The following is a 23,245-nucleotide window of genomic DNA, read 5'->3' as shown; positions in this document are numbered from 1 at the left end:
GTAAGGGCCAGAATTTAGAATTCTTTACAGTGTAGCAACCTGGACACAAACCTATGTGAACAATAGTAACCTTCAGACAGAAATTCTATCCTCTGTTTAAATTCAGAAAAAGGTAAGACAGATGCAATATAGTTTACTCATCTCTCCTCAGATAGACCTTCTTCTTACCCGTTCTTGCATCTGGGACCAAAATAATCCTACTAGAGAATATGAAATCAGCTCTGGAAAACAGCACAGCACATTCAGAGTCCCTATGACCTGGGACCCCCCACCCCCCGCCCCATGTGTCTAAAGGAAACAACAGTAAACTCACCAACATTGAAGAAGGTGGTATTATGATCTCTAGCAAACAAGATAAATCACTTGTATAACCACTTGAGTGACCAAAAAGTAGATATTAGAGTGAAACCAAGGCATAGGATGTTTGGCCTTGAAATCTGCTGTCTAAATAAGAAGGGAAAAGATGGAAGGTGTTACCGAGTCTGGCAGTATAAAGACATGTCCTGTCCTCCATTTAGTTCTCCTTTGCTTACTCTGTCCCAGCCACGATGGCCTTCCTTTAGTTACTCAAAAACACCAAGAACTGTCCTGCCCTTCTTTTCTGATGGCCTGGAATGCCCTTTCTTCCATTCCTCTTCAATAGTCAGCTCTTTCCTCTTCACATCCAAGACAGGCCTTCCCCATCTACTTTGTGTGCATTTCCTTTATGGTACTTACTACAACATGCAACTTGCTTTTCGGCAGCTTTTGTGGGCATCAGGGTGACGGGGGAGGGTTCCCTATTAGAATATAAGCTCCATTAGGGCAAGGATGTGTCTGTCTTGTTCAGGATTTAACACTATGCTTGGAATACAAAGATACTAAGTAATGATGATAATATTTGATGAATAAATGTAGTACTATTATATCAGCCAGAAGCATCCTCTGCATTTCAAAATGACCCTGTGTCCAAAACTGAAAATTACTAATCAAATCAGCAGAATTAACAAGAATAACACAAATAATCATAATAGCCTTGATATAGTTTGGTTGCGTCCCCACCCAAATCTCATCTTGAATTATAGTTCCCATAATCCCCATGTGTTGTGGGAGGAACCCGGTGCGAGGTAACTGAATCATGGGGGTGGTTACTCCCATGCTGTTCTCACGACAGTGAGTGAGTTCTCATGAGAGCTGATGGTTGTATAAGGGGCTTTTCTCCATTTGCTCTGCACTTCTCCTTCCTGCCTCCCTGTGAAGAAGGTGCATTTCTTCCCCTTCGTATTTCACCATGATTGTAAGTTTCCTGAGGCCTTCCCAGCCACGGGGAACTGAGTCAATTAAACCTCTTTTCTTTATAAATTACCCAAGCTCAGGTATTTCTTCAAAGCAGCGTGAGAATGGACTAATACAAATTTAAAAGAGCCACTCGGTTATACATTTTCCACAGATTTTCTCTAATCTTCACAACCCTCTAAGGTGAGGATAATGATCCCTGTAACCCAAAAAACAGTGACTTGAGAGGATTAAGAAACATGCTCCAGGCTACATGGTTGGTGGCTGTGGGCAGATTTGGATCTTGAAACTTGATTTGACTACAAAACCCATGCTGTCGTCAATAGGCCACAGGTACTCTGGTAGTTATTATTGTCTATAAAAATCCACCAACATGTCTAGAATAGCCAGAGATGAAGATGGCTACTAAGTTTGTAATGAGTGACAAATCAGCCTTGAGTCTGGGGGGCTCAACATGCCCCAGTGGAACCAAGAGGCTGAGAGAGCCAGTGTCTGCTAGTTGGAAGTGATTCTAGGCATTCATGGCCACCCAAAGCCATCACTGCTATTTAAAACTAGCAAGACATTAAAACAACAACAACAAAAAGCGAGAAATGAAAAAAAAAAAAAAAGAGTCCAGCAACTCAAAAACATATGTGTTTGTGAGAATTATCTCTGACAAGAGTGAAATTCCAGGAAAAACTTCCACTAATGAAGCTGTGATCATGTGTCAGGTACTACAGGTTAGATATTTTACCATTAAATAATTTAATTTGTATTACTCCTTGCTTAAAAGGGAGGAAAATGAGCTTCAGAGAAGGGAATTATCTTGCCCATGGACACATACCTAGAAGTGACACCAATAGGATTTGTTTGATCTAGCTATTTTGATTTTAAGGCTTATGATTCATCTGCTATATAATGGTATCTCACCCAACTCTCTCTGTGTACACTTATCTGCAAATGTGCTGATGCAGGTGATACCTCCAAAATCAACCAGGATGAAGGGGAAAGTACAATTATGAGAATAATAACTTTACAGGGGAAAAAATTACTTTTTAAAGGAATAGTAAAACAAAACCCTAAAACAAACAACATTATTTCTCTTGTAACTTCCCAGTGGCACTCACTCAATAAATAAATGTTGAGCAATTTCTACTGTATTAACAAGGCTGATTTCTAATACTATCTTACCAAGTTAGATTAAATAGTAAAGCAAACAGCTGCCTTTTAAGTAAAGAACAGGCAGCACCTAACACCACTTACTAAATCAATATTAAATGCTTTGCCACTCACAAGTGATGGTGCCAGGAGGTAATGATTTCCGGCTTTTGTAATTGCTGTGCATCTGCATAATCACAGTGCTATCAGGTATAATGATATGCCAGGAACAGTCTTGCACATCACTCGACTGCCTGATAATTTATAATATATTCAGAGACCAAGGAAGCATCCTGTTTGTACAGCTACAACATCCTTTTACATAACATTCAATGAAAGAAAAAAGATACTTAATAAAACGCCAGAATATTTTTAAATGCCAATGTGCATATCATAAGAAATATTTATTTGAACATATTACTGTGCTTTAAAAATGATGACGTCCATGCAATATTTATCACAGATAACACTATCTCCCATGTAGCAATTTAATAAATACTTAAAAAGGAAATGTTAAAATTTCTAAGTGATTAATAAAAATTAAAGGTGCTAAAAATAGCATTTCTTGACCATTCAGAAGGATTTGACCCCACTCAATACTCACTCCCTTTCTTTAAACTCTTTCTTCCCATGGCTTGCCTAAAATAAGATTTCTGTTTTCCCTCTTACCTACCTCTCCTGCTGCTCTTTCTGACCTTTTGTTAGCAGCTCTTCCTCTACTATTTTAAATGTGGAAGACGTCAAGCACTGCCTCAAGCTTTCTCCTTTCCTCATTCTCTGTTCTTTCCCCAAGCACATCCACAACATCACTTATTTCTCATCTATGCGCTTATGACTCCCAAGTTAGTATTTCCAGCTCCATTTGAACCCCAGATCTGTAAGATCCGACTATGGACTTGGCCTTTTCTCTTGGCTGTTTCAGTATGTATAACTTCCTGATTCCCTTGTCTTCCTTTTTTTTTTTCTTTTTTTTTTTTTTTTTTTGAGACAGAGTCTCGCTCTGTTGCCTAGGCTGGAGTGCAATGGCGTGATCTCTGCTCACTGCAACCTCCACCTCCTGGGTTCACGCTATTCTCTTGCCTCAACCTCCTGAGTAGCTGGGATTACAGAGGTGCCTGCCAACATGCTCAGCTAATTTTTGTATTTTTAGTACAGACAGGGTTTCTCCATGTTGTCCAGGCTGGTCTCAAACTCCTGACCTTAAGTGATCTACCTGTCACAGCGCAGCCTCCCAAAGTGTTGGGATTACAGGTGTGAGCCACAGCGCCTGGCCTCTCTTGCCTTTTCCTCACATTCCCCTCAAAATACCTTACCTCACTGGGTGCTTCCTATCTCATGGAGTGATGCCACCATCTGGCAAGTGAACAAGTAAGAACCTAGGGATGCTTCGCGACACCTCCCCTTTTACTCACCCTCATATCTAGTTTATCCTTATTAACCAATATATTAAGTACTATCTATTTCACCTTGTAAATATCTCTAAAACCCATTCTGGCCTGCCTTTCTGTACTTCAAATCCCTTCTCCAAGCAATAGTCACTTGTCATGCCGTCTGTTACCATAAAAGCTCCCTAACTGGTCTACATATGCCCACCCTAACTTTCCTAAAATCTTTCAACACAGTAGCCAAAGTGACCTTATCAAAATGCAAAGCTGGTCATATTATGTCCCTGTTCACCAGAATCCTTAACTAACCTTCTATTATCCTAGCCTTCTATTTATTATTCTTAGGAAGAAGTCAAAAGCCCTTGCTAAGGGCCTCCACAATCTTGCTGTACAGCCTGGCTCCTATGCCTTGCCCCAGTCTCGTCTCACGCCATGTTCCACCCAAATCCCTGGAACTCACCAACACTGTCCATCTGTTCCTAATCAAAGGGCCTTTGAACTTAACTGTATTGTCTACCTAGAAAATGCTTCCCTTCTACTTGTGTAGTTAATTCCAACCCAATATTTAAGTCCTGCTTAAGTGTTACTTCCTGGGAAAAGCCTTTGCTAACTATGCCAAACCCTCTAATTGAGCTCTATTACACAGTACTTTTCAGTTTTAATTTCACGTTTGCTTATGTCATTACTCAATTATCATCTGTCTCTTGCTGTAAGCTGTAAGTTTCAAGACAGCTAGGATGCCTGCTTTTGCTCATCATTGTAACCCTAGTGGCTAATACCTAGTCTAGTACACAAAAAATTTTCAGTAAAAACATTTGAATGAATACATCAATGAATGGTAAAGGTGTATCAAAAATGTATAAGGAAAGAACTTACCAAGACACTAGTCCACTGTAGATGAAAGGAAAACTAAAATTGTACTTTACAACTTCTTCAAGAGTCTTCAAAAATAGACTCTAAAGAAAGACATGGAAATAAACGTACATACGAACTGTGTGCTTACCCACTGTCCGTGAAGAGGAACTCCAAATGGGTCATAAAAACTTCCCAGCGGGAGACACTGTAACGTTGTGCCAGAGAAAGAGCAATGCTGTAGACGCTTTCCTCTAGGGTTCTGCAGAAATGTCCATCAGGCCCAGGAAGGGAGAGAGGAGAAACACATGACTTCAATCAGCAACGAAAATGCTCATTGGGACTGCTCTCCAGTGAGAGAGGTGCAAGCAGTGTGGTCCTTAATAAGACAGTTCACAGTGATCCAGGAAAAGTACTTCCAAGGAATTCTAATGCTCTTTTTCACTGTGGTGCATTACAATTTACTAAGGACTTGTCTAGACCAGTAGTTCTCAACTGTGGATGATTTTGTTCCCCAGGGGACATTTGACAATGTCTGAAAACATTTTGAGCATAAAAAGTGGGGCAAGGGGCAGACGAACTACTGGCTTCTCATGGGTAGAAGCCAGGGGTGCTGCTGAGCATCCTGCATAGATAGTCCCACACAGGCATCCTAGGCAGCCCTGCGTGGGCATCTCCCAGTAGGCATCCCGAGCACCCACGTGGGCATCCCCCTGTAGGCACCCCGAGCACCATGTGTAGGCAGTCCCGTGGAGGCATCCCGAACACCCGCAGACATCCCACACAGGCATCCCAGGAATTCCCTGGTAGGCATCCTCGCATAAACATCCTGAGCACCCTGTGTAGGCATCCCCGCATAAACATCCTAAGCACCCCATGTATGCATCCCCGCATAAACATCCTGAGCACCCCGTGTAGGCATCCCCGCATAAACATCCTGAGCACCCCACGTATGCATCCCCGCATAAACATCCTGAGCACCCCGTGTAGGCATCCCCGCATAAACATCCTGAGCACCCCACGTATGCATCCCTGCATAAACATCCTGAGCACCCCATGTAGGCATCCCCGCATAAACATCCTAAGCACCCCGTGTATGCATCCCCGCATAAACATCCTGAGCATCCCATGTAGGCATCCCCGCATAAACATCCTAAGCACCCCATGTATGCATCCCCGCATAAACATCCTGAGCACCCCGTGTAGGCATCCCCGCATAAACATCCTGAGCACCCCGTGTAGGCATCCCCGCATAAATATCCTGAGCACCCCATGTAGGCATCCCTGCATGGGCATTCTGTGCAACCCAAGGAGGTAGCCCGAGCACCACGCATAGGCAGCCCCACATGGGCAACCTGAACACCCAGCGTGGGCATCCCGAGCATCCTGCATAGGCAGCCCCCACAGCCAAGAACTGTCCAGTCAGAACGTCACAGTGCTGTGGTTGAAAAGATACGAACTAGACTCCAGAGCCTACAATCAAAAGATAGTGCATCCCTGGTCTAGGGGTGGAGATCTGAGAAAGCACAATTAGTCACTTAACAAACTTCTACGTTTTCTACCCTGTGCCAGGTATTGTGCTAGCTCCTTAGGAACTAAAAACAAACAAGCATTTTTCTTGAGGAATTCACAGCCTAGTGGAAGACAGGAGATATGAACCAGCAATTAAATATAGCGGTGGTAGAGCTAAAAGAGAAGACCATGAAGCTCCACGAGAATGGAAAGTGACCATTGTGAACTGCAAGTAGGAGGATAAACACACACCCAGCAGAGGGTGGGAGGGAGAAGAGCCTTCTGAGAGAATGAGGGCTTCTCAGAGATGAGAGAGAAAGCGGAGGTCAAAGTGAGGAACGTACTGGGTCCTCAGGCCTGCTAGGGGACCTGCGTCTCATTCTCCAGGCAATGAAGAGTCCATGAAAAGTTTAAACCAGGGAATGACATCGCCAGATTTGAGAATTTCTAGGCATATAAAGAGTTCCAAGAAAGCACTCCAGAGCACCCACATTAAGGCCATTTTAGAAAGACTACTGCAGGACTCCTATTTTCCAGAAGAGAAACATAGGATGGAATTTTTAGTTGGAAGAATGATGTGGGTGAAAGCACAGAGACAGAAAAGAAATCTCTTACTACTAAGTCACTCTGCTAAGACTGTATTTCCCCAAGCTAAGGAAACCATGGCATTTATATGCTTGCATAGCCAGGGGCTGGCAAATGTTTTCTGGGAAAGGTAATATAGTAAATATTTCAGGCTTTACTGCCAGTCTCTCTGGCATAGTCTTCTTTTTATGGCTTTTGTTTTTGTTTTTGTGTTACTATAAAACCTTAAAAAAAATGCTAAAACCATTCTTTGTTCATGGGCTATAAAAGAGACCAAGGCTGGATTAACTTTGTCAACTGATGGATTAGGTCATTGTCAATTAGAAATTCCTTTTTTTTTTTTTTTTTTTTTTTTTGCGATAGGGTCTTTCTCTGCCTTCCAGGCTGGAGAGCAGTACTACAATCAAGGCTCATTGTAGCCTTGACCTCCCAGGCTCAAGCCATCCACCCACCCACCCACCTCAGCCTCCAGAGTAGCTGGGACTTCAGGAACACACTGCCACACCTAGTTTTTTGTTTGTTTTTGTTTTTGTTTTTTTGGTAGAGACAAGGTCTTGCTATGTTGCCAAGGCTGGTTGTGAACTCCTGACCTCAAGCATTCCTCTCGCCTTGGCCTCCCAAAGTGCTGGGATTACAGGTGTGAGCCACCATACCCGGCCTAGAAATTGTTTTTTGAAGTATTTATTTGAGTACCTACCTCCACATCATGGAATGAGAATTCTTTGAGAACAGGGGACCATTACTAATTCATCCTTTCTATTATGGGGGTATGGCACATTGCCTGGCACAAGACATTTTCAATAAGGACTGATATCTTTATCTCTTGATAAAGGTGAGAAGGACCCAAACTATGTTATACCCTCTTCACAGTTACCCTGCCCAACCCCTGAGAATGTATTCCCTGAGACATACAGATAGTAAAGGCAGGTACAATGCACTTACAGAAAACTAATGCCATGAAAATGGACATGCAGCTGGGCGCGGTGGCTCATGCCTGTATCCCAGCACTTTGAGAGGCCAAGGCAGGCGGATCATGAGGTCAGGAGATTGAGACCATCCTAGCTAATACGGTGAAACCCTGTCTCTACTAAAAATACAAAAAATTAGCTGGGCATGTTGGCACGCACCTGTAGTCCCAGCTACTTGAGAGGTTGAGGCAGGATAATCGCTTCAACCTGGGAGGCGGAGGTTGTGGTGAGCTGAGATCGTGCCACAGCCCTCCAGCCTGGCACCAGGGCAAGACTCCATCAAAAAGAAAAGAAAAGGAAAGAAAAATGAAGAGAGGAGAGGAGAGGAGAGGAGGGGAGGGGAGGGGAGGGGAGAGGAGGGGAGGGGAGGGGAGGGGAGGGGAGGGGAGAGGAGAGGAGAGGAGGGGAGAGCGGAGAGGGCAGAGGGGAGAGGGGAGAGAGAGGAGAGAGGAGAGAGAAGAAAAGAGAAAAGGGACATGCAGTGAGAAAGACAAGGAAGAATGGTCACTCTGTGTACAAGTGAAGGTGATGCTGCAAACGGAAGGACACGAATTCTTCAAGAATTCTTGTGTGCAAGACATTGACAACCCAGCTCCACAGTAGAAGAGGAAAGCAGCAAGCTGGTGGAAACTCTAAGGCATCTTAAAGAAGTCATTCAAACACTGCTGTATATTTTTCTAAGTAACAGATTGTACAGAAGATTCTATTATATATTTATCAAAAGCATATATTTGTCCTCTAGAACATACTTCAAATAGCATATGCTAGCTGTATGCTTAACAAAGAAAATAAAGGCCAAAAACTCTAGCAAAATGTAACTGATGATATAAGGCATGCCCTGCCTTATAAGTTTTTATTCTGCATGATAATCATCTTCTAAGAAACCGTGAACATGGCACCAAGCATTACCAAATGTCCATATCAAAAGCATACTGGACTTAAGAAACCCAAGCTCAACTTCTGGCTATGTGACTTTGAGCAACTCTTTAAAGCTCTCTAGTTCTGATTCCTTTTCTTAAAAGTCAGAAGGTTGGACTCTTAGGTTACTTTCAAATTGGACACTAAATGACGTTATGAAATTATGAACCTCCAGAAGGACAGAGGAGAAGAGAAAAACAATTCCATATTTCTCTTCTTAATTGAGACCAGCTATAGGTTGTTCCTGTTATTTTTCTTTTGATCTCTCTATGCCATGCCTTATTCTAAAGAGAATTTTGAGTGTAGAAGAAGAATTTGGGGTATAAGAAAGAAGTCCAGGCTAATATAAAATTATTACAGAGAACCAAGATGAGTCTGCCACCTTCTCAAGGATTTAAATGATAATGATAAAAAATAACATACTCCACTATCACAATCAAGATTATCTTTGCTGTTTTAAAGCAATTTTTCAGGAGAGAAAAATAACCGTTAAATGTAGGCACAATTTTACCTTAGTTTCAAAGGCTGGAAGCCTACAGACTGAATCACATCCACTGCTTTTTTGAGAATGCAATGGGTTGTAGGGGAGGCCTATGGTGCTGTGGTGAAGATGTGAGGCTTTGGATGGATCCAGGTTAAAATCATAGCTGTGATTCTCACCATCTATGGAAACTTAGGCAGTTACTTAATATCCCTAAGCACCATTTTTCTTAACTATAAACTAGGGATAACAACATTTTATCTCACAGGGTTATCCTTGAGGATTAAAAGACATTTATACAAAGTTTATAGAGCACTTTGCACAGTGCCTTGCCCATGATAAGCACTCAATAAATTATGGTCTTAAAAACAAAATATCTCTAATTAATAACTGTTGTGAGTGAACACATTTTCCCAACTTCTGACATGTAAATACTTCTCATTTGATCTGAACAACTAAAACAAAAAGCAAACACCAGCACTAAAACCAAAGGAAATTACACATTGAGAAACCAAGGTCTCCTCCTGGGCCTTGAACTGAGCAACCATCTTACAACAGGCCTCCTCTTCTCTTGATAGGAGGAAGGGACTAAAGGAAAAACAGCTAGCTTCTCTTTCTCTAGAAGACCAGGACACATAAAGTTACCCTGAACAACAAGTCAATTGTATCTAGTTTACCATACTGAAGAAGAAATTAAAGTGCCATGTGCTTTGAAAAGTGAGATTTCTAGCCAGACACAAAGGACAATCTTGTTTTTAAATTTCCATCCTGAGCTTCCCATTTTTCTCCCCTGATCACATGTTATTACCTCTGACATGGTCATAATCTTAGAACCGGGCTATCAAAACTACAGGAAACTTCAAAAAAAATAGTAACTTTAAAAAACAAGCTTAAAAAATCATTATTTGGTATTTTAGAGACAGGGTCTTGCTCTGTTGCCCAAGCTGGGGTGGAGTGCAGTGGCATGATCTTGGCTCACCGTAGCCTCCACCTTCCGGGTTCAAGTGATTCTCGTGCCTCAGCCTCCCAAGTTGCTGGGATTACAGGCATATGCTACTATGCCTGGCTAATTTTTGTATTTTTAGTAGAGATGGGGTTTTGTCATGTTGGCCAGGCTGGTCTCAAATTCCTGGCCTTAAGGGATCTTGAGATCTTGGGCCACCTCGGCCTCCCAAAGTGCTGGGATTACAGGCATGAGCCACCACACCCAGCCACAAATCATTATTTTAACTAATGATTTAAACATCGTGGGAAACTTTTTTAGCTGGGAATGCTGTCTGCATCTACTGTTCGGTTTGGAGAAGGCACACATCCCACATAAGACTAGAAGAAGTTGGGGAAAGCCCTATTCATAGCAACCATGAATGTAAAACTTCAAAGGACTGAAATTAATAGTCCTGGTAACTGAACTTACTCTTTTGCAGTTTAAATCCATCCTCTTATGAGACAAAGGGTATCACTTACTCTGCCAGACCAAGGATAGTTTCCCTTTTATACTGGTCATCTGCAGTAAACCGCTGCACGTCCACACCCTTCCGAAGGCCCTGAAGGATCTGTGCCTGAGTGAAATCCAGGAGACGTTCATTGTAGCAGTGTAACTGCTTGGTCAGTGAAATAAGGTCTTCAGGCCAGGCTTCGTGCTCATGTCGAGTCACATGCCTGGTGACCATCTTGATTAGTTCTTTGGGATCAGCCTATGAAAGACATGGAAAAGAAGACATTTTACAAACATTATACAAACACGAGCAAGTGAGTAACAAAAGGAAGAAGACCACGTCTGCAAGGAACTGTTTGGCCCTGTACACTATTGCCATTTCATAAAGCTCACAACGGCCCTGAAAAGTCAGTCGCAGAAGTGGCACTTTACCCACGTAGCAGACCACAAAGACAGGACACAGAACTAGGCCCAAAAACAGCTTTTTCAACTCTTGCTCTGTTATTCTTCAACCTTAAAACCTCCAAACACTTAAAAAACAATATATTCTTGCTCTTTCAACTACTATAAACCTCCATCAGATTTGTCTCCCAACCATCTGATCACTCACAGTAACTCACTCTAGAAGTAATTTTCATCGCCATTGCCTCTGGATAAATTTTCTGTGGACTACAATAAGTGTTCTCAATAACAAAGTTGCAGTTCAATAACCTCACTATAAATGGCTAGACCCCTGAGGAGAAAAGTATTTTCTCCAGGGATAAGTTCGGGAAAAAACCTCTACCCTGTTCCTGAAATCATAAATAGTGCAAGTTGCATAAAAAAAGGCATCCAACCAATTTTTACTCTTCTAATTTGGGGCTCAATGGGATATTATTCTATGATTCTTAGCAGCTTCTCTAATAACAGGAAACTCATTCAAATAGAACACAACCTAGAATCCAACAGCTGACAGGAAAGGAGAGTAAGTGATTAACTAGCCACATTTATCTATATTAAAGTTGGTCTGGGTGTTAATGAAGTTACAGAGCTGAGCCATGATTTTGGAGTTACTTAACAGGGAGTTTAATACTTGAACAGCATTAATTCAATCAATCCCAATTCCTGGGAAGACATGGTACATATTTAATATAAGCAAATTAGAGGAAAAAAACAAGAATCTACCTTTGGTTCTCAGAAACACACAGCTAATTATAGTAAGCTGTCAGCATTTCTAATGTGTAAGCCATTATTCTGATCTGCACAGGAGATTTGTCAATGTCGAGTCTAGATTACCAAACCCAGCCTGACATTCTCTCTTGATCCTATTAAGGAACAATCTGGGAGTGCTGATAAAAAACAATTAAAGATATCTTCTTAGATCCTGGCATGTGGATTTGAGTAAAAGTCAATCTTGCTATATTTAATTTTTTCCCTACCTCTATGCATACACTGAGTCACACTCTCAAACCCACAAATATGTGTCTCAAGTTAAAAGACCTGGGTTTGAATACAAACTATTCCACAGTAAGCTACAAGGCCATCTTTCATTCATTCAATAAATATTTCTTGTGCACCTGTTATGTAACAAGTCACTCACTAAGAGGACACGGCCCTTCCCTACAGGAATACAGTCTATTAGGACAGACAGTCATGCAAACAACTGTAAAATGGTGTGACACAAGTAAGCCTAGGGTGCTCTGGGAATACACAGGAGTGGGCAGGTGTTATTGAACTCTTCTTCAAAGAGTTCATGTCTAGGTTAAATACTCAGGTACCATACCAGTAATAACGAGGGCAGCAAAAAACAGGGAGACAAATTCCAGTAAAAGGTAGAAAATGTGCTAACACCTACATGGCTAAGGCTTGAAGGAAAAATGAAGTGTATAAGCCAAATCTAACTGCAATTAGAGAGTGATTTGGGAACCAGCTGCATATAAACAGTATTTCTGGCAACAGATTTCGGCAAAGGGGATGCTGTGCCCCAGCTCTTAGTGCATCTATGGCTGACATTTAACTAAATCCCCTTTCCATCTGTTGGCCAAACCCCTCAGGGCACCACCCTGAACCTCCAGCATGTGCACAGCCACCTCTGCAGTTCCCTGACCCAGGGATGCTGCTCATGGGCCAGCTGGCCCATCTTCACCTGCTTGGCACTCTTGGTGTGCACTGCCGTGGCCTGCTGCTCTTATGCCTCATCTGATTTGCACTTTTCTTCCCAGTTGTAAAGACAGCAAGACCAAATATCCAATGATCATGGTTTTAGGGTGGCAGGAGAGCTCTTTTTAGTTGTTCCTTGAAGGAGTTCCTAGTGCCCCAGACTTACACCCCACAACCAAATCTATGTTCACCAAAACAACGAAGAAGCCTTTTCTTCATGTATATTCTCACCTGGTGCTTTCAGACTAAAGTTTTCAGCCTGACCTTGCTGAATATACCTTGAAGGAAAGGCTATAACCATCTAACCTATCTCTGCGTATAACTCCATGCGCCTCTCTTTACCAGGCTATTGTTTCTATCCCCTACTCATAGAACCAACTATCTTAGTTCTCCCAATAGTTTCTCATAGTTTTCTTCCACATTCATTTTTGACTTTTTGTTATCTCCAAGATTTAATACATGTACTGGCAGAGTGGCCTACACTTCTCATTAGCCTCAATGGTAGAACCCCTGCTGATTTCTATTCTCTTTGTATTCTAATATAGTCTATGAAACAAATCCCAAGGCTAGGTGAAGAGAAAAGCTCCAAAATATAAGTGTATAGCAAGAACGAGCATGGTTACTGCTACAAACAGTTCCACAGGCTCTTATGTAACCTGCAGAAAGTTTTGAGTCTCCACATACAACCTTCATATGTGACAAAAGGACAGTATTGTCTCCTTTTGCCAATGAATAAAATGACACGGCACAGTGAAATAAGCACAGACACACAGAGCTTACTAGCTGAATGACCTTGTGCAAATTACTTAACTATGAACTTCATTGTCTCATCTACAAAATAGCAGTGATAATATATAGTGTTCATGGTTGTGAGAAGCCTAAGAGGCAATATATAAATACCATATACAAACCAAGACCTGGTAGGAAGGAGGTGCTCCAAAAATAAAAGGAATTATGGAATTGGCTAAAAGCCATATACAAATCATAGTTTAAGTGTGCCTCTACTGTATAATTCATTTTGCATTTCCTTCTCTTAAATTAAAACTTCTGGAGGGCAGAGACCATGTGTGTATCATAATTTGCAGAACACAGCACAGTCTCTTGCACAAATCAGGTACATGGTCAAAGGGGGAGCAGATTGGACTGGCTTTGAAGTCTTGTAGTACTGGTTGATATTGCAGCTTCCCCACTCAGTAGAGATGCAGTCTGAAACAAGATACCTCCTACCTATTTCCTCACTTACAAAAGAATGTCAATAGCACATCCTCCTTACAGTTTGTTATGAGGTACCAAAAAAAAAAAAGGTATTTTAAAGCTCTCCTTACTCCATTATTCTATGAAAACAAATTGGACACAGAGCTTATTCTAAAAGAATTAAAAACTACTGATTGACAAGGATGTACACATAAACAATTCACAGAAGGTATCCAAATATAAGCAGCCTTACACAATCATAAGCCAAGAGTTTTGGGAACTCCATGGAGGGAGCAGTTGATTCCCTTTCTTAATTCCACTGGGTCTCAGTTTCTTCAGATATAAAGCAAAGGAGCATCACCAGGTGATCACCTTTCTAAGACTGAAATCCTACAGATGTATAAGCATTCTATCATTAAGAGGCTGGGCACGGTGGCTCACACCTGTAAACCCAACACTGGGAGGCAGAGGCAGGTGGACCCCTTGAGGTCAGGAGTTGAAGACCAACCTGGCCAACATGGAGAAACCCTGTTTCTACTAAAAGTACCAAAAAAATTAGCCGGGTGTAGTGGCACTCACCTGTAGTCCCAGCATAGGAGAATCACTTTAACCTAGGAGGTGGAGGTTGCAGTGAGCTGAGATTGTGCCACTGCACTCCAGCCTGGGTGACAGCACGAGACTCTGTCTCAAAAAAACACTTTGCAAATCCCTCCAGGTGTAGAAAGAAGGATGTTCTATGAGGCTGGAGGCTCAATTGAGGCCAGAAGTTTAAGATCAGCCTGGGCAACATAGTGAGACCCTGTCTCCACAAAAAAATTAAGAAAATGAAACTTAGCCTGCATGCCTGTAGTCTTACCTACTAGGGAGGCTAAAGCACAAGGACCACTTGAGCTCAGGAGTTCAAGCTGCAGTGAGCTATGATCACACCACTGTACTCCAGCCTGTGGGACAGAATGAGATCCTGATCTCAAAAATAAATAAATAAATGAATGAATAAATAAATAAATAAATTAGAATTTCAGGCCGCAAATTATAGCCAACAGATTTCTACACAGTTTATACAACTTTAATCTCTTCTCACTTACTAAATACAAATTATCTAGTCCTCTGTGAATCATTTTTATTTCACATTCTTTGTACAAGAAACTTATTCACTTTTCCCAACAGATATTTAAGAATAAAAACCTAGTATTTCAGTATTCGGGATGGAACATGCCTACTGCTAAAACATGTACTGAGTCTCATTTTGCATTAACAATCCTGTAGGACAGGCATCTCTTACTGTCATCTCTGTTTTACAGATGAATAACGAATGAACTTAGATCTAAGGCCTTTAAGCTGGTAAGTGACAAAGCAGTGCTATGACTCCCATGCATAATGCTTCCTAAGAACCATCCTTTTATATTCAGTAGGTAGGGAGGGGTATCTCTTAAAAATACAAGGCTCTTGATTGGCCCAATGTAGACACAGCTCCCACTACATGTAAGACTTGCTGTTATAACTTGGCTTTGTGTCCCCACCCAAATCTCATCTCGAATTGTAATCCCCATGTGCTGAAAAAGGCCCTGGTGGGAGGTGACTGAATCATGGGGGCAGACATCCCCCCTTGCTGTTCTCGTGATGGAGTTCTCATGATATCTGGTTGTTTAAAAGTGTGTGGCACTTCCCACTTTGCTCTCTTTCTCCTGCTCCACCATGGTAAGATGTGCTGGCTTCCCCATCACCTTCTGCCATGATTGTAAGTTTTCTGAGGCCTCCCAGCCATGCTTCCTGTTAAGCCTGTGGAGCTATGAGTCAATTAAACCTCTTTTCTTCATAAATTACCCAGTCTCAGTTAGTTCTTTATAGCAGTGTGCGAATGAACTAATACACTTGCCATTAGAGTCCTTTTACAAATGACAGATTTTCAATGATAGATTTAATGCTGTCATTCTGTATTGTTCCAAGTAGACATTTTTCCATATATTCCTCCTGTCATGCCATATATATGTGCTTGTGTGTGTGTGTGTGTGTGTGTGTGTGTGTGTGTGTGTGTGTAAATATAAACACCCATTAGGTTTTCAACTGGATATTCTATTTGAGCCGCTTGCTTTTTCTTCTCTAATGATAACAGGGTGTTTTAGAATCACAAGCAATAATACCATTTTCCGTTAAACTCCCTGAAATAAATACACTTCCTTTTAAAATTCTGTCTTAATAAGGTGGTGAGGCTGGGCACGGATGCTTGTGCCTGTAATACCAGCACTTTGGGAGGCCAAGGTGGGAGGACTGCTTGAGCCCAGGGGTTTGGGACCAGCCTGAGTGACATAGTGAGACCCCATCTCTACAAGAAATAAGTAAGAAGGTGGTGGTTAGGGAAATTCTATTAATTTTTTGATAGGTTGTAAGTATATACAAGTTTACAGCTACAAATATTTGTGTATAAAAAAATTTTCAGTACTTCAATTTATTGTATAAAACATGATACTGAGAAGAACTTACAAAAATGAGAGGAGACAATTTCTCACAAAAGCTTCTAAGAAAAAATTACTTATGGGGGAAAAACACAGGAGTTGGCATCAATGACCTGGATTACTAGTTTTTCCCTCCTGAGCTGTAAATTTTCCATTTCTAAAACTGAAGCAATTTCTTCTGAATCCCCATAAAGACTAAACGAAACTGGATGAATGAGCATTTGTAAGTTCTGGCTCCCTGTGCAAATTATTTTCTGATCATTGCCACTGGTACTTTCCATCTCTTCCTCAAGAAACTTTACTGGTTATGATTACTTCTGATATTCAAATTAAATTTGAGGAAAAATTCTTCCCCTGAGCTTATCACTACTTTTCCCAAAATATTCCAAAGCATCTCCTACTCATTCCAACACTGCATTTCATACATTCATTTATTCACTCCACAAGTACACAACATTTAAAGTTTCAAAAGCATTTTCACATGATTTTCATTTGACCCTCCTATCAAGCTGGGGATGTGCACGGGAAACACTGTTTCTTGTTTTAGAGACACTCCCATTTGTAGTTGAAGCATCCAGAGCTGTAGTCTTGCAGCTGGAAAGTGACTCAAGCCACCTGGCTTCCCACCCGCTTGCCCTATACTGCTGAACAAGTCTCCATGAGTTGTTCTACATCCAGCTTCACACCCAAAATCACTAGGAGGTTTTTGGTGTTCAGAGGACACTCAGACTTCTCTCCCTCTTTCCAGCATCTGACTTCAGTGACATGATGCATGGGTATGAAAGCTTTTAGCCTCTAAGAAGCTTAAGAAGAGCTTTCTGGGCAGCTTCAAAATCTTCCATATTCAGTATTCAAAGTGATATGGCAAAATATTACAGGCTGCAAAAACTAACAGCATAAAAAGCCATTCATAATTTAAAAAGGAAATTGTGAAGAGTTAAATTACTTGATTTTCCCCTCAAAACTTGGCAATGCAGTTCTTCAGGGAGGTGAATAAAGTATGATTTCTTTAAAGAATATGGTCAAATCCCTGTAAAAACAAAATATGCATAAATATTCATGACAACAAAATGCTCAATGACTTAATCTACTGCTTACTAGTAGAGGTAATAAATCTATTCTGGTTTAATAGTCTCTACATTTCTTGGTAATATTATTTTGAAAGTTTTAAACAGGTGGTGTGTTTCCCCTTTAGGGTTGTTATTTTGCTTGAGATAATTTTCTACTTAGTATTTTCAATTAGTAGCTTAAAAAAACGCATTTTAGAAATAGTCTACCATAAAATTCTGAATTTCATCCCCCACTGAGTTTGCTTCCCTAGTCTATAAAACTAAAGGACATGTTTCCATTTTTAACCGACTTTATCTTCTGAACACTTTTTTAAAAGAATGCTGCAAAGATCACACTTCAAAATACATTTACAATAATTACAAAGGTAAGATATGAGGGAAAAAAATCAAGATACAGAACAATGTGCACAGCCTACTTACATCTGTCTAAAAAATAGTTATATAAGTATGTACAGCCATCAACTATCTCTGGATGGATACAAATGGGAAACACTGACTTTTTATTACATACTATTTTCAACACTTGAGTTTTGGGGTCACATGTGTATTTTTTTAAAACGTAAAAATGAGTTAACTAGAACAAATACTAGAAGAGAAAATTCTCTCAGACTGACCATGTGCTAACCATCAATGCATAAAATTAAAAGGAAAATGCAGGTGAGGGAGGCGGCTCCATGGATCATCTGAGAGAGCTGCTGGGCTCCAGGGGGCCTCTGCTGGCTCAGGACGGTGCTGCCCTTCAAGATGCACAGACTGTGCATGAGAAATAAGCCCACAAATTCTATCAATACTTTTATCCAAGGCTAGTAATCTACCTAAGTTAGCATTCCTGCAGCACATATCCAGGAGGTGGAAAGAGAAAATGTGAAAAGACTGTAGAATTAGAAACAAATTGAACTGACAACTGAGTGAAAGCTAAGCTTCACTGGGTGTTATTATGTGTAGGCAACAAATTGAAACCACTTTGATTTCAATTTCCAAGATGATTCATCTGGAGTTTGTCATATTTAATTCCAAACTCAGCAGTGCTGTTTTATGCAGAGGAAGATGCTGAAAACACTCAAATAATGAGCCATTAGGCAGTCAATGAAAAACTCCTATATACTTAAAACATCCAACATCCAACTATCTTGTCTACCGGTGTTTCCTTCAAATCCATGAGGGTGAGAACTCACAACTGCAAACCTGAAGCCTCAAGCTGTCCTGACATGCAGCACTTGACATGACTCCTGAACTCATCTACATACCAATCAACAGTCACTGAATAACTACAGTGAGCTAGGTCTGGTGATACAGGAAGCAAGAGAATTCCTGTCTTCAACTAACATTGCCACACTGAGCGGAAAGAGATGTGTATCGACTGTCATCCTAAAATAACTGCTTCCATGGGTACACACACAAGGAACAGAGAGAGATGGAAGGAGGCCAAGTAAGTTTCAGAGGAGGTGCCTCTGAGCTCAGACTTGCCTGCCCACAGCGGGGAGAAGGAAGAAGTATTTCAGATGGGGAACTGGATCTGCATGTGCACAGAGGCACTACAAAGGATGTTAAATTCAGAGAAATCTAAGTTCTGAGCAGCCAGAACATAAGCTTCAAAAGAAGCAGTGTCAGGAAGCACGGCTGCAGGGGTAAGGAAGAGCCAGCCAGTTCACTGAGGGTCTTATCTGTCATATGCAGGATGTTACCTGGTAGACATGGAGTGGCACATGAAAATATCCTGCTGCGAATTACCCGTTAGGTTTGCATGCCACCAAGATCACTCACGTCTGAAAAAGACTGACACTGCTTCTTTGGAAACAAAGCTCGAGCGGCCGCTGTCCAAGTAAAAAGCAGGTAAAGCCTGGAATCAGGGGCTTTACATGACAGGATGTCACTTTTTACCAGAGTAACCTTGAGGAAATAACCACACTTCTGAGTTGTATCTTCTATAAAGAAGATTCCTTTTCTGAGAAATGAGGTTGTTCAAAGGATCAAACGGCAGAATGAATGTGAAAGGTACTTTAAGACAGCTGTTTAGAAAAATCCCACACCGTGTTCTCCTCTGCTCTCACACCACAACAATCACCAACACAGAAGATGTCTGTGACCAAAAGTGGGGGAAGAGTTTCTCCCCACCAAGTGAGCAATCAGTTTGGGAGCAGACAGGAATTGGGTGTCCTCCAATTCAATTCCTGGAGACAGCGCCAGATCTGATGTCCAAGAACAGAACACATCCAGCTCAGAAGAAAGATGAAAGCCAGAAGGCTCAGCAAGGCAGCTTATCCCACCCTCTTCCAGTAAGATGAAAAGTATTTATGTTCAAAACAGTAGAACGCATGTGCTCTGACAGAGGTAAGTACAGGGGAGTACAAAAGCACATGGGGGAGGACCCAACCCAGCTTGGAGGACTGGAGAAAGGTTCCTGAGTGAGGTAACACCTGAACCAAGTAGCTAAGCAAAGAAATGGTGGCAAAAAGCATTAAAGGCAGAGTTTTTGGTATGGCTGCAGCACGGAAGGATGAAGTTGGAAAAACAGAGGCCAATCATGGGATGTGCAGAACATGCTGGGGCAACGGGAGATCCTGAAGGATTTTGGGTGGAGAGGAGGATGTCTACACCTCCATTTTAGAATGACTACTCTGGCAGTTGTTTGGGGGAAAATACAAAAGTAAATAAATGAAGACAAGGTGATGTTCATGAGGCTGTCGCAGGACGTTTAGGTGAAGAACTATGAAAGACTGAATTAAGGTGAGGACACGGGGTGGAGAGATGGAAACAAATGGAGAGGTGGTAACTCTCACCCACTCACTGGTGACGCATCTGTCTGTCTGGAAGCCATTCAAAAAGGCTTTGCATCTTGATAGGAAAAACATCCTGGATTCTCTCTAACTCTTCACTTCTACTTTTAGACCAACAATCGGATGCTTTCCAGAGGTTGCCAAGAAGCCCCTGGAGAACTAGCTGACTCATGCCCGTGTGCTATCTCAGGCTACCAGAGGGCACCTCTTTCCATCTGGAGCAGCTGAAAGGTTAGAAACCAGGTGTTCAGGCATCATCACTGGGCCCCATGGACTGTACTGGCTTCTCTTCCCACAGGATTAATGCTGCTTCCTCAAGCAATGACTCTGAACAGCGGCTACCCTATGTTGTTGCACCCAGAAAGGGAATGGTGGTGGGTGGCTGGAACTATGCCACAGGGTGGGTGCGTAGTGTGACAACCAGGAGTTAGAGAATAAGAGATAGCATGAGGGCAGGAGAGCTCCAAGGAACACTTTCAAAGGAAGAGACAATTTGATAGATGTGATGGTTAATATTAAGTGTCAACTTGATTGGACTGAGGAATGCAAAGTATTGTTCCTGGGTGTGTCTGTGAGGGTGTTGCCAAAGGAGATTAACATTTGAGTCAGTGGACTGGGAGAGGCAGACCCACCCTAAATGTGGGTGAGCATTGTCTAATCAGCTGCCAGTGTGCCTAGAATAAAGCAGGCAGAAGAAGGTGGGAGAAGCCAACTGGCCAAGTCTTCCAGCCTTCATCTTTCTCTCATGCTGGATGCTTCCTGCCCTTGAACATCAGACTCCAAGAGTTCTTCAGCTTTTGGACTCTTGGGCTTACACCAGTGGTTTGCTAGTGGCTCTTGGGCTTTCAGCTGCAGACTGGAGACTGAACTGTCGGCTTCCCTTCTTTTGAGGTTTTGGGACTCGGACTGGCTTCCTTGCTCCTCAGCTTGCAGATTGCCTATTGTGGGAATTCATCATTGTGGGTGGTGTGAGTCAATACTGCTTAATAAACTCTCCTTCACATATACATATATCCTATTCCTTCTGCTGCTCTAGAGAACCCTGACTAATACAATAGGAAAACGGTGATAGAAATAAGAACGACAGTTAATGGGCAGAGATGGTGGGTTGATAGAAGCTGGATGGAAGAAACAGAAATTGGGGTAAGAGGGAGAAAGAATAAAAACCCAGACGTATTCTTTATACCACAATGTCAAGCTCTATGTCCTTTAGAGTAGGTACTCTAACGCTGAATTGATAAAAGGGTACACAAAATATAAGACCTGGAAATAAAACACACTTTCCACCAAGTGGAAAGACTGTAGGAACACAGAAGCAGAAACCAAGATCAGCACATCTACTTTGAACCCTTATCCTTCAGTATTTTGCTTTATTTCTTGGCAAGCTTTAGCTGTGGACACCCCAAATAGGGTTTCCTGCAGAGTGACTGCGGTATGTGAATTTGGAAAGAGTGGTGGCCAGATACAAAAGGTGGGATGGAATGTAATGGTTTTCTCCTGACTTATCTGAGTCACAAACAGTACATGCATTAGGACTTTTCATTTTGGTACAAAGTAATTTACTATCAGGGAAAACAAGAAAAATATAAGTTGTACTAAAATTTTCCTCCTCCAAGAGAACTACTTTAATTAAAGAAATGAAACTGAAGATTATAGGCCAAAATGTGGCTGTGCAGCCAGCTTTTCAGCTTTCTTAAAAGCTGTAACTTGTTGTCTGTCCAACATCCATCTTCAGTTCTCTACTTTGCTGCCAGTCTAATCCACATTTACTTAACTGTCTCATATGGATGTAGAGCAAGCGGCAAGGTCTTGAGGTCCAGCACCATGCCATAGTCATCTTCCAACACCAAGGCTCAGAAGCAGGGTGTGGCACATGAGGGATGCTTAATGACTGACAGCTGACTGATGGAGTGGCTGATATGGTTAGGTTTGTGTCCCCACCCAAATCTCATCTTGAATTATAATCCTCATAATCCCCAAGTGTCAAGGGAAAGACCAGGTGGAGATAACTGAATCATGAGGGCGGTTTCCCCCACGCCGTTCTGGTGGTAATGAGTGAGTTCTCACAAGATCTGATAGCTTTATAAAGGGGTTTTTCCTGCTTTGCTCAGCACTTCTTCCTGCTGCCTTGTGAAGAAAGTGCCTTTCTTCCCCTTTGCCTTCTGTCATGATTGAAAGTTTCCTGAGGCCTCCCCAGCCATGCTGAACTATGAGTCAATTAAAACTCTTTCAAGTCTCAGGTAGTTCTTTACAGCAGTATAAAAACAGACTAAAACAGTAAATTAATACTGCAGAAAGTGGGGTATTGCTATAAAGATACCCGAAAATGTGAAAGCAACTTTGGAACTAGGCAACGGGCAGAGGTTGGAACAGTTTGGAGGGCTCAGAAGAAGACAGAAAGATGTGGAAGGGTTTAGAAGTTCCTAGAGACTTGTTGAATGACTTTGACCAAAATGCTGACAGTGATATGGACAATGAAGTCCAGGTTGAGGTAGTCTCAGATGGAGATGAGGAACTTGTTGGGGAAAAAGACGACTCTTAGCAAAGAGACTGGTGGCATTTTGCCCCTGCCCTAGAGACCTGTAGAACTTTGCTTGAGAGAGACGAATTAGGGTATCTGGTGGGAGAAATTTCTAAGAAGCAAATCATTCAAAAGGTGACTTGGATGCTCTTAAAAGCAATCAGTTTTATGCATTCATAAAAAGAGATGGTTTGGAATTGGAACTCATGTTTAAAAGAGAAGCAGAGCACAGTTACTTCTAGGAAGTAACTAACTTGCTTTTGATTTTACAGGCTCATAGGCAGAAGGGACTTGCCTTGTCTCAGATAAGCCTTTGGACTTGGACTTTTGGGTTAATGCTAGAACGAATTAAGATTCTGGGGAACTGTTGGAAAAGCATGACTGGTTTTGAAATGTGAAAGGGACATGAGATTTGGGAGAGGCCAGAGGCAGAATGATATGGTTATGCTTTGTGTCCCCACTCAAATCTCATCTTGAATTATAACCCCCATAATCCCCATGTGTCAAGGGAGAGGCCAGGTGGAGGTAACTGGATCATGG

At 41.8% G+C, this 23,245-nt stretch overlaps 1 protein-coding gene across 2 annotated transcripts in view; it reads right to left on the bottom strand.

The window, feature by feature from the left end:
• The window catches only part of NBAS (NBAS subunit of NRZ tethering complex), a 395,596-nt gene that overhangs the window by 115,604 nt on the left and 256,747 nt on the right, over window positions 1-23,245 (bottom strand). For both annotated transcript variants that reach the window (XM_024242131.2, XM_054548369.2), the window contains exons 41-42: window positions 10,581-10,810; window positions 4,804-4,914 (exon numbers count right to left, since the gene is read on the bottom strand). In XM_024242131.2, coding sequence (XP_024097899.2) covers window positions 4,804-4,914; window positions 10,581-10,810 — 341 coding nt within the window. The remainder of the gene's footprint in view (window positions 1-4,803; window positions 4,915-10,580; window positions 10,811-23,245) is intronic.

This window comes from Pongo abelii, chromosome 12, assembly GCF_028885655.2.
Source record: "Pongo abelii isolate AG06213 chromosome 12, NHGRI_mPonAbe1-v2.0_pri, whole genome shotgun sequence".
NCBI lineage: Eukaryota > Metazoa > Chordata > Mammalia > Primates > Hominidae > Pongo > Pongo abelii.
Note: the sequence above shows the minus strand (reverse complement) of the source record. Positions and strands in the feature narration are given on the sequence as shown.